The 15,215-nt window shown below is 57.4% G+C and overlaps 1 protein-coding gene across 2 annotated transcripts; it reads left to right on the top strand.

The window, feature by feature from the left end:
* The first annotated feature begins 427 nt into the window (after window positions 1-427).
* Window positions 428-14,951, top strand: PDLIM4 (PDZ and LIM domain 4). Of its 2 annotated transcripts, XM_057735575.1 has the most exons (7): window positions 428-611; window positions 5,149-5,300; window positions 9,020-9,101; window positions 13,506-13,687; window positions 13,904-14,067; window positions 14,402-14,519; window positions 14,635-14,951. In XM_057735575.1, the coding sequence occupies exons 1-7, from the start codon at window positions 519-521 to the stop codon at window positions 14,837-14,839; spliced, it is 996 nt and encodes a 331-aa protein (XP_057591558.1). In that variant the 5' UTR covers window positions 428-518; the 3' UTR covers window positions 14,840-14,951. The 2 variants fall into 2 exon arrangements, with proteins under 2 accessions (XP_057591558.1, XP_057591568.1); XM_057735585.1 differs by lacking the exon at window positions 14,402-14,519 and having other exon boundaries at window positions 14,635-14,847.
* The last annotated feature ends 264 nt before the right edge of the window (window positions 14,952-15,215 follow it).

Here is a 15,215-nt window from a genome sequence, read left to right as displayed (position 1 = left end):
GGTGGGGCCACAGGTTTGCCTGCCAGGACCTTGAGGAGGTTTCGGAGCAAGGTGCGGCCTCATCCCCCATCTGGGCTGCCCCTGTTCCCCGCCCCCCCAAACCCCCCCATCCTTCCCCGGGCTGGGGCGCCGCCCCGCAGAAACGACTTCAAAGGGCCAGGCTTGAGCTTCCGCAGCCGGGCTCAGGTCCGCAGCCCGCAGAGCAGAGGCCGGGGCCGGATCTCGGACGTCGGGGCCGTCCCAGTCCTGGGTCTCTGAGAACCTGGTGGGGGTGCCAGGCTGCAGGCAGCCGGGGCTGGGGGGCGGGTCCTTAGAGCCCCCTGAAGTGGGAGGGTCGGGTCTGCCGCGGGGCCAATCCCGGCGCGCGGGGAGCAGGGGCGGGAGCCTGACGGAGGGGGGTACGGGGGCGGGCGGGCCGGGGGCGGGGCGCGGCGTCCAGGCGGCGGCGGCGGCGGCGGCGGCAGCGGCGGCGGCTCCTCAGTGTCCGGCTGGAGCTCCGGCTGCGGCTTCGGCTCGCGATGCCCCATTCTGTGACCCTGCGCGGCCCTTCGCCCTGGGGCTTCCGCCTGGTGGGCGGCCGAGACTTCAGCGTACCCCTCACCATCTCGCGGGTGAGTCCAGCGGCCACAGGGCGGCGGGGAGGTCCTGAATATGAGACCCAGCCCTTGCGGTCCACCCGAGACGCGGATCCCCGACGTCCTGGAGGCTTGAAGGCCAAGGGTTGGCCTGGGTGACCCACAGGCTGTAGAGGAGGCTTCGAGGCTGGGCAGCGCCACCCCCAACCCCCTCCCCCTCCCGCTGGGCCTGCCTGCCCAATCCCTTGGAGGATCCCCCCAAGAGTTCACAAATCAGCCACCCTGCTGGCCTCATTTGGGGGGACCTACTGCAGGCCAGGGAAGGACCGAAGTCATTGGCCAAGTATCTGGACTGATCTGCCGAGGCCCAGAAATGCTGCTTAGACTGAACCCAGCCTGAAGATTTCCAGCAAAATGCCTGGGAGACCCCTTCCCTTATCAAGGGTCCCTGCCAGCAGAGCCTGGTGACCCCAGGGAGGTCTGGGGTGCTCTCTGAAACTGAAGAAGGAAAGATCCATCCACGTCTCCACTCTGGTTTTGGTCAGTCTCCCATCCGTGACCTCAGTTGTCCTAAGGGGAGGTGACCAGGAGGAATTTTTGGCTTCCAGGGGAAAGGGAGACTTGACTATGCAGCTGAGACCCCCTGCCCACAAAACGCACAAGGCCGGGGGCCAGGGTAACCTCAGCCCATTTCCTCAGGTTTCCACGGCATGCACTGCCCCAGGTTTAGAGGAGGAGGAGGAGGGGGCAGAGCCCTGAGTGGTGGCTAATATGAGGACAGAGGAGCAGAGGAGATGACTCGGGCCCTGTCAAAGGGAGTGCCCAAACTGGGAAAGACAGGATCCTGGCCCAGCCTTGGGGTCCCATATTTAAAGGGCCAGAAGAGGGGACTCAGACTCTGCCCCTGGGGGTCCCAGCCTAGGGAACAGAAGAGTAGGGAGCTCAGGCTCTGCCCTTGGGGGCTCCCAGTCTGAAGGGAAGAGAGGAGGAGACCTGGAGCCATTCCTTGACTCCACACAGGCTGCCCTGGTCTTCGGCGCCCTGTATCAGGGGAACTGAGAACACCTTCCCCAACCCTTCCGCCATCTCTCACCATGGGGGCTGGACCAAGCTGGCTGGGCTTTCAGAGACTTCTTTCCAGTTCTTGCGAGGGTGTGGGCACCTGATGGAGCATGGAATCATGGAATCCTGTTTCTGGGGCCAAGGTGACAGGCAGGCCCAGTTGTCCTGGGAAGATTCCCATGTCTGCCCTCACCCCACAGCCACCAGGTCCATGGGGCTGAGTGAGGTGGGCCTTCAACACATCTGGGAGCCTTCCCTCTCCCACTTCCTTGAGAGAGCCCTGCTGGGTGCATGTGGGGGTGTGTGTGAGAGAGAGAAAGAGAGAGAACATCTGTGTCTGCTTGTGAGTGTCATGCTGTGTGTCCACTGAGGCAGGCTAGTGGGGGTGCTAGGCCAGCCGGCTGGCCAGGCACCCTGGGCGTGAGGCTGCTGACAGGCTCAGTGGCGGCGGCTGACGGCCGCAGGAGGCAGGGAGCAGAGACATCTGTTGCCCACGCGGCTGCCTGCCCGCTGAGGAAAGGCCTCCACACGTCACAGTGGCGGCAGCAGTGGCGGCCTTGTTTGGAGCTGATCAGGATGCAGGCCCCTGGCAGGCAGACAGGCTGGAAAGGGTCTGCCAGGAAGAACCTCCCCCCCCCCCCCCCGCCGTCCCCCAAAGTCATGCAGCAGCAGCTCAGGCCTGAAGAGCCAGGATGGCTGAGCCTGGGTTTGGGTGGGATCTGGGGAGATTTACAGGGCTGAGGAGGCACAGGCCACAGCTTGCTCAGCAGGTACCTCAAGGGCAGGTCTACAGACACTGACAATATGTGGGAGTGTCCTCACCAAGGGGGTTCAAGACCCAACCCCTCCCATGCTTGCAGGGCCTCCCCCACCCAATGGAGGCAGCCACACTCAGACAAAGAGGAGGCTGGCTGCCTGGCAGATCTGGGACTGTGCAACCTCAGCCCACAAAGCCTTGGGGAGCCTCCCAAAACATTGTCCAGAGCTCCTTCCTCACACACTATAGCGACTGCTGGCCTTGGCATCCTGATAGATATTGCTACCAGTTCCCTAGAAACTAGTGCCTGGAATGAACACCACCAACTGTACGCCCAACTCCCTGTAGGGGCTTTTTGCGTCTAGGCCAGGTAGAGTGACACAGGGGCTTTAAATGTAGCTGCTATAGGTGAGGCGGCTGGTTCATGCCCCAGCCTCCCAGCTGACCTCACTGCTCTCCTCTCTCTTCCTTCTGTTTATCCTGCACTCAGCAGTCAGAAGGATCAGCCTGAATTCAACTCTGTCCTGTGATTTCCCTGTTTAGAATTACCTATGGTTCTCAATCACCCAGGAGAAATGCCAGCTTTTCACCTGGGCCTACAAGGCCTATAGGTCTGGTCCCTGCTTTTTCTCTGGTTTCATCTCTTCCACTGTCTCCTCACCAATGATATTTTTGGCCACAAGAGCCTGCTTTTATTCTCACTCCCAGATGAGCCGTTATACATGTTGATCCTTCTACTCGGAACACTCTCTCTCCCCTCACTCCCCTTTTGTAAAACAGCACACTGTGGTTAAGAGCATAGGATTTGGAATCAATTGGCCTGGATTGAACTCCTAACTCTGCTGTTTATCAGTTGAGGGTCCTGTGCTTCTCTGGACCTTGGTTTCCTCATCTAGGAAATAGGCTTGCCTTGAGGACTAATGAGATAATGCATGCAAGGGCAGTTGGGAGAGTCACGGTTTCCTGGCCTCACGCCCTCTCTGACCAGAACTCGCGAGCTAGCGGAGCTGGCAGAGTCCCAGCCACCCCTGCGCTTTTGAGAACTTCCTCCACCCACAGGGGCCTGAATGCACCCCTTGTGCTGGCTGAGTCATCCTGCAGCTAGCCACCCCCCTGAAGAAGAAGACTCCTCTCCAGCATGGGGACTGGGGCAAGGTGCCCCATGCCCAAAGCTTCTCTTTCGTCATCTGTAAATAGAGATGAGAACAGCCTCTGTCTCCTCAGGTGGTTGAGAGGTTGCCATGAGCTAGTTATGGCTAAAGCACTGAGCCCAGGCCGTGTCACAGAGTAGGTATCCATGAAGGGGGGGGGGGGTGCTTGGAGCAGGGCTTTGGGGGGAGGGTGTGATGGTGCCAAGTAGGTGCCTCCCCTGGGAAGGCAGGCCTGTGTAGGTACCCATGCCCTACAAGGGAACATTCATGGTGAGCTGGTTGGCTGAGGGTATCATGCTCCAGAAGAACACTCCTTGGGGCAGCCTATTTCAGGGCAGGTCTGCTTGGCAGTGCCCACACCAGGACTCCAGCCAAGGAGCTGACAGCACCTAAGTTTTGTCTACTCACTACAGAGAACTGGCTAAGCTGAGCCTAGCCAGGCTTCCAGGGGCTCCCACCCCCACAGGGACAGTGTCACTGACAGCTCTTGACCCACAGCTGGGCACCACTGGAGAGGCCGGGAAGAATGAGGGTCCCTAAAGTCTCTTTCCAAAGGCTGTGCTGGGACCAGGGACAGGGTAAAGGATGGCCTGTTGCCTGAATCTCCCCCAGGCTGCTTACTCAGGCCTCGCCTGAGCTTATCCCCAACCTCATGGGACCCATGTCAAGGGACCAGCATTGTAGGAGGCTCCAGATGTGGATATTGCTTGACCCTCTGGGGTCAGCAGTGGCACTGGGGTCGCCTGAGTGCCTGTCCTCTAGAGGCAAGGGAGATGAAACTGTGACCCAGGAGTGCAGGCTGGCAGCTAGAAGTAGATGGCCCTTGACTTGCTTGGGGAGGCAACAACACAGAATGAGGCACTAACACGGTTAGGGGAGCTAAGTAGTAAGGGTGCACACAGGGTACTGTGGGACTCCAGAGGAGAGGCTCCCAGAGGAAATGGCCTCTGTTGAGAGCCTGAGACCTGAAGGATGAGGAGGAGTAAGCTGGTAATTAAGGTTTTGGGTCAAAGAAAAGCATGTTCCAGGTAGAGGGAACAACATCTCTACAGGTATGGAGGTGAGAGCTATTTGGTGCCCATGAGTACCCCCTTGACATTCAGATGGTCTGGACAGAGTGTGGGTGGGTGGAAATAAGTGTGGAGGGGTGGGGATGAGAAGAAACAAGGTCACTAAGGGTTTGAATGTCAGGTCATGAGGCTACTATGTCGTCTGGCTGGGTGGGGCAATGTAGGGTACTTGTGACACGTCCATGCTTTGTATCTATTTAAAAGCACACATCCCTGTGTGTCCCTTGCATGTCCATAGGCATGTATGCAGGCTGCAAGAGTGACATCCCACTTGTCCCAGCCCAGAGGAAGCCCCTCTCATATGCCCTCATACTCCCTCAGACCGCCAGGAGCTGGAGTCGGGGGTGTTTAGAACAGAGGTTCCAACAAGGTCATGTGGGAACTCAGCCAGTCTTGTGGCTTGCCCACCCACAGGTCACATTGGCAGCAGGGCCGCAGTGGCCCAGTTCTGAGGTTGGAAGGGGTCTAGAGCAGAGCCTGCAGCATGACCACATGATGACCAATGACCAGCCATCTGGTTTATCCATCCACAGGTCCATGCTGGTAGCAAGGCTGCCCTGGCTGCCCTGTGCCCTGGAGATCTGATCCAGGCCATCAATGGTGAGAGCACAGAGCTCATGACACACCTGGAGGCGCAGAACCGCATCAAGGGCTGCCATGACCACCTCACACTCTCTGTGAGCAGGTACGCATAGGGCAGGCTGGACCAGGATGATGGGGGTGAATTAGGGGAAGATAAGTTCTGGGTAGCCAGCATCCTGCGTGAGCTGGGCCTCACATAGCCTCTCTGCTTCACCTCCCTGGCACCCCACTCCTAAGGAGCAGCACTTTCACAGGGGTTTGGCAGGCACTGTTTGGAGATGCGGGTGGCTCAACAAAGGAAGAAGCCCCCATTTAACCTATGGCTGGGGGACTTATGGCAGGGGGTAGACAGCCCAAAATCAGGGCTGAAATAAGACCTCATGTAGCCTCACGCTGGGGGGTGGGGTATGTGTGATTTCAGTCCTTTCCCCACCCGTGAGTGATCAGTTTGGTGACCAGTTCAAAGAATTTTATCATCCATCACCTTGCTTAACCATCAAACCAACTTGATAGCATGAAATCTAATATAGTCTCCACTTTACAAGTGATACAACTGAGACTTAGAAAGTTTGGAGGGTGCATCAAGTCACACAGCAGAGCAATGGAAGCAAGATTTGATCTCAGTTCTCTCTCATTCCCAAAGACTCCATTCCTTCTGCTTGACGGCTGACCACTTCTGCCAGTCCCACAGCTGCCCTGCCTCAGCTGTCCCCACTGTGGCCCAAACCTCTGCCCTGCTTAAATCTGGGTGCCATGGACTGTGTAGTGCTATGTTGCCCATCAGGAAGGGGAGAACTGCGGGGTCACCGAGCCCCATCTATGCCCTGTACATGGTCCAGGATGGAAGGTCTACCTGGGGCATCTCCACCTTTGCTCAGGCTGATGGCAGTCAGCTGGGTCCTGGCTGAGTGGGTCTCCCTCCCCTGTCTTGCCTGGATCCAGCGAAGTCAGACATAACTGCTGAGCTCTGCCACGTTCACTGTTAACAGGGACTTTCCATGACCCCCTGTGGATGTGTGTAGGCGAATCCTCTCCAAACCACAACATGGCCAACCAGGCCTTAGAGCCGGCAGGGCAGGGGGTAATCCATCAAGTCAGAGCCGTTAAACATGGTGGGTAGGCTCCTGAAGTAGCCCCATTTGTGTCTGGCCCAGGTCCGGGTTGAAGTCAGGACCCCTGACTCTGCTTTCCATGCTGAGTGGGTCCAGCTGCAAGTCCAGGGCTTTGTACAGTCCACCTGGCCCACAGTGACGAGGCCCTGGCCTGGCAGTTCAGCAGAGCTGGCCCTCTTCCAGACTCTGTGGGCTCTTAGGTTCACCAGATGACCTCTATGAGCCTGGGTTTCCTTCTCCATAAAGCAAGATCACATTCACCACCCTCTCCAAGATTGAGGTACAGGCTGGCTGAAATATCAGCACTGCTCTGCCCTCGAGGGGCCTATGAGGCCACCTTACTTGGCTGGGTTCCTGGGCCTTGACTCACCTCCGGCCTTGACTCTACGTGGCTGAATAAGGGAAGCCCTGGTAGTAGTGGGGCAAGGGGCAGGGGAGGCTTACAGGCGGCCTGATTCAGGAGGCCCGCAGAGAGAATGGTGTCAGGGAGGGGTGACGGGGTGGGGGCAGGGTGGAGGTCCCCCTTCCTTCCTTCCTTCCCTTGTCATTTGTTCCAAGCCAGGCTTGGATGGAGCCAGGGGTCCACTGACCTGTTCCACTCTGGGTATTTTCAGCCCCCAGATGCTGCCTGGCCATGGAGCCGGTGAGAGTACATTCTCTCCTATCACAGATCTGGGTTCCCGTCGCAGCTCTGCACTTGAGAACTGTGTTGTCCTGCAGCTAGTGATTTAATATCAGAGCCCTTAGCTTCTTCAACTTTAAAATGGGGAACCTGGAATTGAGTGTTGTTGACATACAATGTCTGCTCAGTCAGGGTGAAAACCTGGGGTCCTGTCCCCCAGCCCCCATCCCCAATTCTCACACATGCAGATTCTGGGGGATTAAGATAACATCTCTTCTCCTGGGCACTTTTTTGCTTGCAAGGCCTCTGACCCAGGTCTCTATCCTGCCTGCTGTGCCAGGACTTACGCCTGAGCCCCCAAAGGCTACCCCCAACATGGGCTCTGTGGAAGACTGGCCTGGTGAGCTGGTTGGAGGGAATTACTCTGTGCCAGCATTCCCAGAGCTCTACCCAGGCCAGCTTCCCTACCCGTCCTCTTGTGTATGGAGGGCTTTAATCCTCCACAGACTTCTCCACAGGATGAAAAGTGAAGATCCAGCTTCCCTGCCATGCTTACTTTGTATAGAACTCAAAGCCAGGTATCCAGCAATCCAAGCTAATCCACAATTGCTGGGCATGTTCTGTAGGTCCAGGACCTTCCTGGCATCAGCTCCAGCCCTGGGGCCTCTGGCAGGGTCTCTGTGACCTATTACATGAGATACAAAATGGATTTGCACAGCCCACCCTTTGGTGGGCTTAAAGATGGCAGATGGAGCTACCTGCCCAGCCTAAGTGTGGAGACCTGGGGTGGAGGTTGACACATAAATAAGCCTTTTATTCCAGTCTGATGCCTTGGGCCACTCTCATGGCTTTAGGTACTTTGTACCCTTTGATCTTCAGACCTCAGGCTTGTACTTCTCTCCTTGGCAGGACTTCAAGGAAGTATAAGGCCGAATAGCCACACAAGATGTCCTAGGTTTATCCTAGCAGAGCTCTGAGTGCATAGAGCCCACAGTTAAAGCTGTGAGTTAGAGCAGTCACTTGGGAGCCTGGCTGAGGGGGCTGGAGCCAGATGCCAGAATGGGATGGGACAGCAGAGCCTTGGTGCCACAGGCCTCTGGAAGGCTTTGGCGGAGGGACATAGCCTGCAGGGAACCAAGGAATGGGCAATGGTGAGGAAAAACAGAGTGAGTGTGGACTACAGGTGTAGTCAGATTATTAAATCCTCTGCTGAGTTGGGGAGAGGGCCAGGGTTGAGCTGCTAGCTCAGTGGTGAAACCCCTGAGAAGATCCAGGAGGCCCTGTGAGGTGGAATGGGGACATTACTCCCCTTCAGGGTAACCAGCCTCACTCATACCCACCTGCCAATCCAGAGTCCACACACCCTCCTGGCTTCCCTTCTCACAGGACTACTCAGTGGCAGGATGGGGCCCCAGGCCTGTAGCCTCTCTGCCCCGCCTGCCCTGCTTATGGCAGGTTTATGATGTTTTTCTCCCTCCTGAGTGGTGTTTGGCTTTTGGTTTCTATGGCGAAGCAGGAATTTCCTAATGGCCTGTTTCCCATCTGGGCTGGGCAGACATTGGTGATGACTCTGCCGGCGGCAGCAGCAGGGGAGGTACACCCCTAAGAGCCTCCATTCCACCTCCCCCAGAGCCCACAGATGCCTGACTCACAGGCCCCGTCAAAGGCTGTGGATGGAAGAGGGATGAGGGGATGGGGCTCCTAGCTGATCAATGGGTAAGGCCTGGCTTGCCCTGCCATGAGCTTTGCCCTCTTCATGCTGAGCTTCCGTAAGCCACAGAGAGGGCGGAAAAGTGCGGAAGCTGCAGAGCTTCCTTTCTAGGAACCAGACCAGAGTGGGAAGGAGCAAGCTGGTGGAGAAGTGACAGCCCACCCCAGGTGGGTGGCAGAGCTAGACTTGTGTCTTCCTGCCCAAAGGCCACCATTCTGGTGCAGGGAAAAGAGTTGGGGTTGTATCCTTATCTGTGCAGGGTATGAAGCCTGGGCCTGGGTGGCCCTGGGCCCAGAGCCCAGCCCTTCTTGATCCTAGTTCCCAGGCATGGTGGGCTAGTAAGCAGAGATTTCTGACCATCCTAATTCTTGCCACAGGCCTGAAGGCAGGAGCTGGCCCAGTACCCCAGAGGACAGCAAGGCTCAGGCACACAGGATCCACATTGACCCCGAGGCCCAGGTATGTACAGATACCACCTAGCCTGGCCTGGCCTGGCCTGGCCTGGCTCAGAGCAAGCCCAGGGCAGAGAGGTCGGGCCTTGTGCACAGGTTTAACTGCATTGGATGTCCTCACTGTGGTTCTCAGATGCCCAGGCCAGAGACTGAAGCAGAAGGCTTCTTTGGGCCCTGTGCATGCCCCATCAGGTGCTCCCCAGGTGATGGGTACCTGCTGGAGGCTCTGTCAGTACCCCAGGCAGTCTTGGATTCTGGGACATTAGTGCCTATGGTGGGCAGGGACTGGGCCAGGCCTTAGCTCAGGGCTACCACCTACCCAGCTGGGTTTCACTCTGTTGCCCAGTGATGCCAGATCAGGAGGAAGTTACCAGGTTTGGGGACAGGTAGGGGACAACCATAGGCTGTAGCGTGACCTCAGACTGTGGGGTACTCTGCTGTCTAATCCTAGCGTTGGGCATATATCTGGGCAGAGCCAACCTTAGAATATAAGGCACTGCCTTGCCTTATCCAAGACTGAAGTTTTCTCCTGGTCATTCTGTGATTGCAGCTAGCAGACCTCAGGCTGCAGGCCTGTCTGCTCAGTCACCTTTCTGTGTGTGACAGAGTCACAGCTATGGTGCTGTCCTCAAGGAGTGTGAGGTGGGGCCAGGCTGCTTTAGGGCCTCATTTTGCCTTGGGCTTGAGGGGTAGCCAAGTGGGCAAGGCTGAGGTATACAGAACAAGGTGAAGACTCGACTGGTCTGTGATGGAGCCAAGAATCCAGCATATGGGACATGGCCTCCTGGGCCTGCTCAGATCCACTCTCTCCACGGAGGCTTTGCTGTACCAGAGGGAATGATTTGCTATGGTCTCTCCCTCACCACCTATCCTAGTTCCCACCTTTCTCTGACATTTATTCCCTACCTTGCTTTTGTTGGCATCCCTGAGGCCAAATGCTTACCGTATGCAAGGAGAGCCCATTCTGGAAGGGGAGAGGCACCTAGCAGTTCTGGGATGGCGGAAGCCAGGGGTCAAAGGAGTGCAGAGTAGGTATAGTAATCAAAGGGTCAGAGAGGGCGCCCTGGAGGAGGTAGTATCCAAGCCAAGACCTGAGGGTCTAGGAAGAATAAGGCAGGCTAAGGTGCATGGAGAGAAGTGTGCCACCTACAAAGTGAAGCACATACAAAGGCCCAGAGGTGAGACTGTGCACCACAGAGAAAAGAAAAGTCCCGGGGTGGCAGGGGGCAGAGGTGAGGGCTGAGGGCACAGAGAGGCTCTCAGTGTCCTCCACCCAGGACCTCAGCTGTTCTTGCAGGGATTTATGGCCACACCTGGGTCTCAGAAGCTTGCTCTGGAGTCCCATGGACACATGGGGATGGGGGCTTGGGGGCATAGACAAATCAGCCAGGCTTGACATGAGCCAGACAAATGGGAACAGCATAGTGCAGGTTCCCAGCTCATGTGTGAGCCCCAGCTCTCATGTGTGAGCACCAAGATGGGTAGGACAACGGGGTCTGAGCTTTGGAATGTGAAGCTCAGGTCTGTTGTGTCTTCCAGGAGAGGCTCTGGGCCAGGGGGGCTGGGGGCTGGGGGCTGGAGAGTAGCTCCCTTTGTCCCCACACTTTCCCTCACTGACCTCCTCAAGGGCCAGGCTGCTGATGGCTTAGGCTTGAAGCAGGGGGATTTTCCACAAGCAACAGGGCAGCCCCTCAGCTGCTGCCCGCCTTTTGTATTTAAAAGGTCATGAGCTCCATGGGTGGCGACAGAAACACCCCCACCCAGCCCCTGCAGGGCCATGTCCTCAGTAACACAGACACAGGGCCCATTGTCCCCATACTGCTCCCACCCTCTGCCTGCAGGGGGGAGAGGGGTGAGCCCAGCTGGAGCCATCACAGGAGGGGAAAACCACAGCTGGCCCTAAGAACAGCACAAGGTACCCTGGCACTCACCAGCTGGGGCTTCAGGCCCACCTTCCATATACGGTCATAGGAGACTCCTTCTCTTAGGCCTCGTGTGGGAACATAGCCCAGAGTGGAGGAAGGGTGGTGATCAAGAAGGGTTTCTTGGAGAGGGCGGCATTTGAGCTGAGAACCAGGTGATGGGTCAAGGCAAGCAGGTGCAGGAGGCAGCGCAGGACTCAGCCTGTCCTCTCCAGACCAGAGCTCAGCCTCTGGGAGGTGCCACCTACTCACCTAGATTTAGTGCCCACCTCTGTCCAAGTTGAGTGTCCCAGATTCTGACTGCAGTCATGTGGGAGCTGATAAGTGAGCCTGTAGTTAACCCCATGCTATTGACTAACCCACTGAGGCCTCAACAACCAAATCAGCAGCTGGCAGGTACTCAGATATGGACAGCACATGATACCAGGCACACCATGGAGGGGGGAAATCCAGGAATGGGAGCTCAGCAATGCCCATGACAGCCATTCATCCAACAATGGATGTGTGCCAGGCACTATGCTAAGTGCTTTGTATGAAACTGTCTCATTTTATTCCCACAAGGAACTTATGATGTAGAAACCATCATGTTCCCCATTTCACAGATGAAGAAACTGAGGTTCAGAGAGGTGATATAACGTGCTCAGTGAGTGAGTGATAGAGCTGGGACTCAAACCAACACTGAGGTCACCATATGTGTCCTAACCACTGAGTTCAGACCTAGAGAGGCTGCTGCATGGGTGGCCATGGGAGGGGCAATGGCTCTGATGACCCTGCAGTAAACTCCCACACCCTGCTGGGAGCGGGTGAGTGAGGGCCTCCTTCATCCAGGTCCCTCCAGCTCCCCCTTCCTGTTGAAGCCTCCTTTGTATGGGGCCCAGCCCTACCCCCACAGCCCATGGCCCATCTGGTCCCCATTAGAGGCCAAGCCAACCCCAGCCTGCCTGCCCTGCAGACACATATGTGAGAGTGCTCAGGTTTCTCAGGGGCTTTTCTTGGACCTAATGGGGATAAGGGTTTTTCTGCTGCTGTTGCCTTGTTGATGGGGGCCCACTTGGGCAGCGAGAGACCCTCTCCTTTGTCTGTTGGGGTGGGAGAAGCTGGGACACCACCCCTACTCAGTCACTCAGCTGTTAGTCTGCCCATTTCTCACGCTCCTGCCCAACTCAGAGCCTGTAGAAAGCAGCAGCTCAGGCAAAGCTCTGCAGGCTCAACTGTGCCCCAGCTGGAGGCTGCCTGAGTCCAAGGCTTGCTCTTTCTCCCTAGGGTAGGCATCCTTTCCTCCCTACCTAGCATCCCTGTTCACACTGTAGAGTGGAGGAACAATTTGCATGTCACTTCCCAGACTGAGGCTGAGAACACCTTCATGGCCTGGGCTCTTGGGCCCCACCCTAAAGTCAGGCTGCTCTGGCCACCAACTGTGTCCCAGCCATGGAGGTCACCATGGTCATCCCCAGCATGACCAGCACTGGCTCTGAGTATATGGAACTGTGTCTGTGGGATTAGGTGTATGGAGGTGGACCGGCGGGTGCCTGTGTGTTGCCTTCGTGCATGGGTATGTCTGTAAATGTACTTGTGAGAATGTCCATGCCTGTTATCACGCTGCTGAGGGCAGGCCTGTGTGCTTGCAAGCTAGGGGCAACACGGCCCTGGACTCTTGCAGGGACAAAGATCCCCAGTCCCCATTCAGACCCAGGCCCACAGAGATATTGCCCTCTTCTCATGGGCTGAGGGGGCATTTTCAGGGGATTCCTCCTCAAATGTTTCAGCCATGGGCATCAGGCTGGCTGTGGGGTGGTGGGGTGGGGAGCTCTGAGCCCTGGCCCAGCCTTTGCCCCTAATCTGCTGTGTCTACAGAAGGCTGCCTATTTTGGCCTCGGAAGCAGGAAATAGGGGCAAAAATACAGGCCTGGAGGGGGCTGACCTCACAATGGTACCTTTAAACCTCAGCCTGCTCCCACCAAAGGGTCTTGGGACACAATGATTGATGACCCTTCCTAGCTGCAGAAAAGGAGTTCCTTTTTTGCATTCCCAGCCATGGACCCATCCAGTACTCAGCTCAATTCTGACAGGTAAGAAGACTTGGCACCAGGACCACCTCTGCAAGGAAGCCCCACGCTCTGCAGCAGACATGTTGGCCTTAAAAAGCTACTTGGGATGATTCTGCCCCAACACCATCCCTCATGGGCACCGGTAGTCAGAACCACCACAGGGCTCATGAGCTGAGGTGGAGTCTCAGGGACTCAGGTTTTTGTGTCTGAATTTCCATGAGCATTTCTCATTTCTGCAGGGGTTGAACCAGGCCCAAGGCTTAGCCTTTCCCCACAGACCCCTTCCCTGACTGGGCACCATAGCCCAGAGATGCCTGAGCAAGAGTAGCCAGCTAACACCCAAGAAGGCATGGCATAGCAGGGCAGGGGTGGGTGTACAAGGAATGGCCAGAGGCCCTACCCCAAATGGTCTCCCAGTGCCTCAGGCTCTCTCTCTCTTAGGATGGCAGTCCAGTGACAAGCAGACGGCCCTCAGCCACCGGGCTTGGGCCAGAAGATGGCAGGCCAGGCCTGGGATCTCCTTACCAGCAGTCACCTCGCTTCCCAGTCCCTCACAATGGCAGCAGCAGTGAGGCTACTTTACTGGCCCAGATGGGCACCCTGCATGTGTCTCCACCTCACAGGTAGTACAGAGGCATAAGCTTTGATGCCATACCCAGGTCCCATCTTAATCCCTGATCCCTCAAATCTCATACCATGTCCCATCCTGACCCTTAACACTTGCTCCTCGGGTCTCAGTTAATTGCATTCTGACTCATGAAACCTCTCCAGACGGCTGAGCTGGCAGAGTGAAGGCTGGTACTGCAACCATGTCCCTTCCATGCGTCTCTTTCGCCCAGCACTGACCCAACCAGAGGCCTTTCCCGGAGCCGCGACTGCAGAGTCGACCTGGGCTCAGAGGTGTACAGGATGCTTCGGGAGCCCACCGAGCCCACGGCTGCGGAGCCCAAGCAGTCAGGCTCCTTTCGCTACTTGCAGGGCATGCTAGAGGCCGGCGAGGGCGGTAAGACTCTACCCCACCTGCCTTCCCACTCCCTGAGATACCGAACGCTGGCCCCCTAACCCGCTCCAACCACGCCTTTGTGACCTCATGTCCTACCTCCCAGCCACTAGCCCCTCTCCCGTGTCCTCAGCGCGTTCTCCCCCCCGCCCCCCCCCCCCACTCCGCCCCGGTTTTCCGATTCCCACCCCACTCCTATCGCCCTTCCAACCCCCTCCCCAAGTCTCTGTGCCGGCGGCTGCGGAAGCAGGGACCAGCCACACACTCCGCAGAAGTAAAGTTTTTCCCTTTTCTGACCTCTGCCCCGGGCTCTTGCCAATCGCGCTCTGGCTTTCAGGGGAACGTCCCGGGCCTAGCGGCCCCCGGAACCTCAAGCCCGCGGCCAGCAAGCTAGGCGCTCCGCTGAGTGGCCTGCAGGGGCTGCCCGAGTGCACGCGCTGCGGCCACGGCATCGTGTAAGTACCTTCCCTGCCTTCCCCAGTGGTCTCTTGACCCCGCCCGGGGCCCTCAGTAGGGGCGCGCCCTCGGATCTGTCAGCCCCTGATGCTCTCCTCTCCGGTCTCGCATCAGGGGTACCATCGTCAAGGCGCGGGACAAACTCTACCACCCCGAGTGCTTCATGTGCAGCGACTGCGGCCTGAACCTTAAACAGCGCGGTTACTTCTTTCTGGACGAACGGCTCTACTGCGAAAGCCACGCCAAGGCGCGCGTCAAGCCGCCAGAGGGCTACGACGTGGTGGCGGTGTACCCCAATGCCAAGGTGGAACTCGTCTGAGCCGCTGCCGGAACCTCCCGTCCCCGCCTCTGCTGCTTTTAATGTCCCCGCGCGGCCCGTGTAAATATGCGTTTGCGCCCTGCCTCTCTAATAAACTCCCTCTGCTCGGCCTCGATCGTGTCGGTGCGCTGGCCTGCCTCCCTCCAGCATGGGCCGTGGCTCCTGAGTGCTACACCTGTTCAGGTACCATGCATTTTCTTAGGCACTGGGGTGCAATGGTGAGCAAGACAGGTGCTGTGCCGCCCTTAAAGAAGCCACAGCCTGGGAGGATGGCAGACATGAATCACAAGGGCAGTTCTATTAACAGGGAGGCGAGGTCTGGGGTGCTAGAAGGGGGCGTCACGCCAAAGGGTTTGATCTGGATGGAGTCAGGGAA

This window comes from Hippopotamus amphibius, chromosome 1 (assembly GCF_030028045.1).
Source record: "Hippopotamus amphibius kiboko isolate mHipAmp2 chromosome 1, mHipAmp2.hap2, whole genome shotgun sequence".
Lineage (NCBI taxonomy): Eukaryota > Metazoa > Chordata > Mammalia > Artiodactyla > Hippopotamidae > Hippopotamus > Hippopotamus amphibius.
Note: the sequence above shows the minus strand (reverse complement) of the source record. Positions and strands in the feature narration are given on the sequence as shown.

Excerpts from the sequence above, each read along its gene's own strand:
- PDLIM4 (XM_057735575.1), top strand. The coding sequence starts at position 519 with ATGCCCCATTCTGTGACCCTGCGCGGCCCTTCGCCCTGGGGCTTCCGC. Across the intron at positions 5,301-9,019 it reads CTCACACTCTCTGTGAGCAG|GCCTGAAGGCAGGAGCTGGC; the intron begins GTACGCATAGGG and ends TTCTTGCCACAG. Across the intron at positions 9,102-13,505 it reads ACATTGACCCCGAGGCCCAG|GATGGCAGTCCAGTGACAAG; the intron begins GTATGTACAGAT and ends TCTCTCTCTTAG.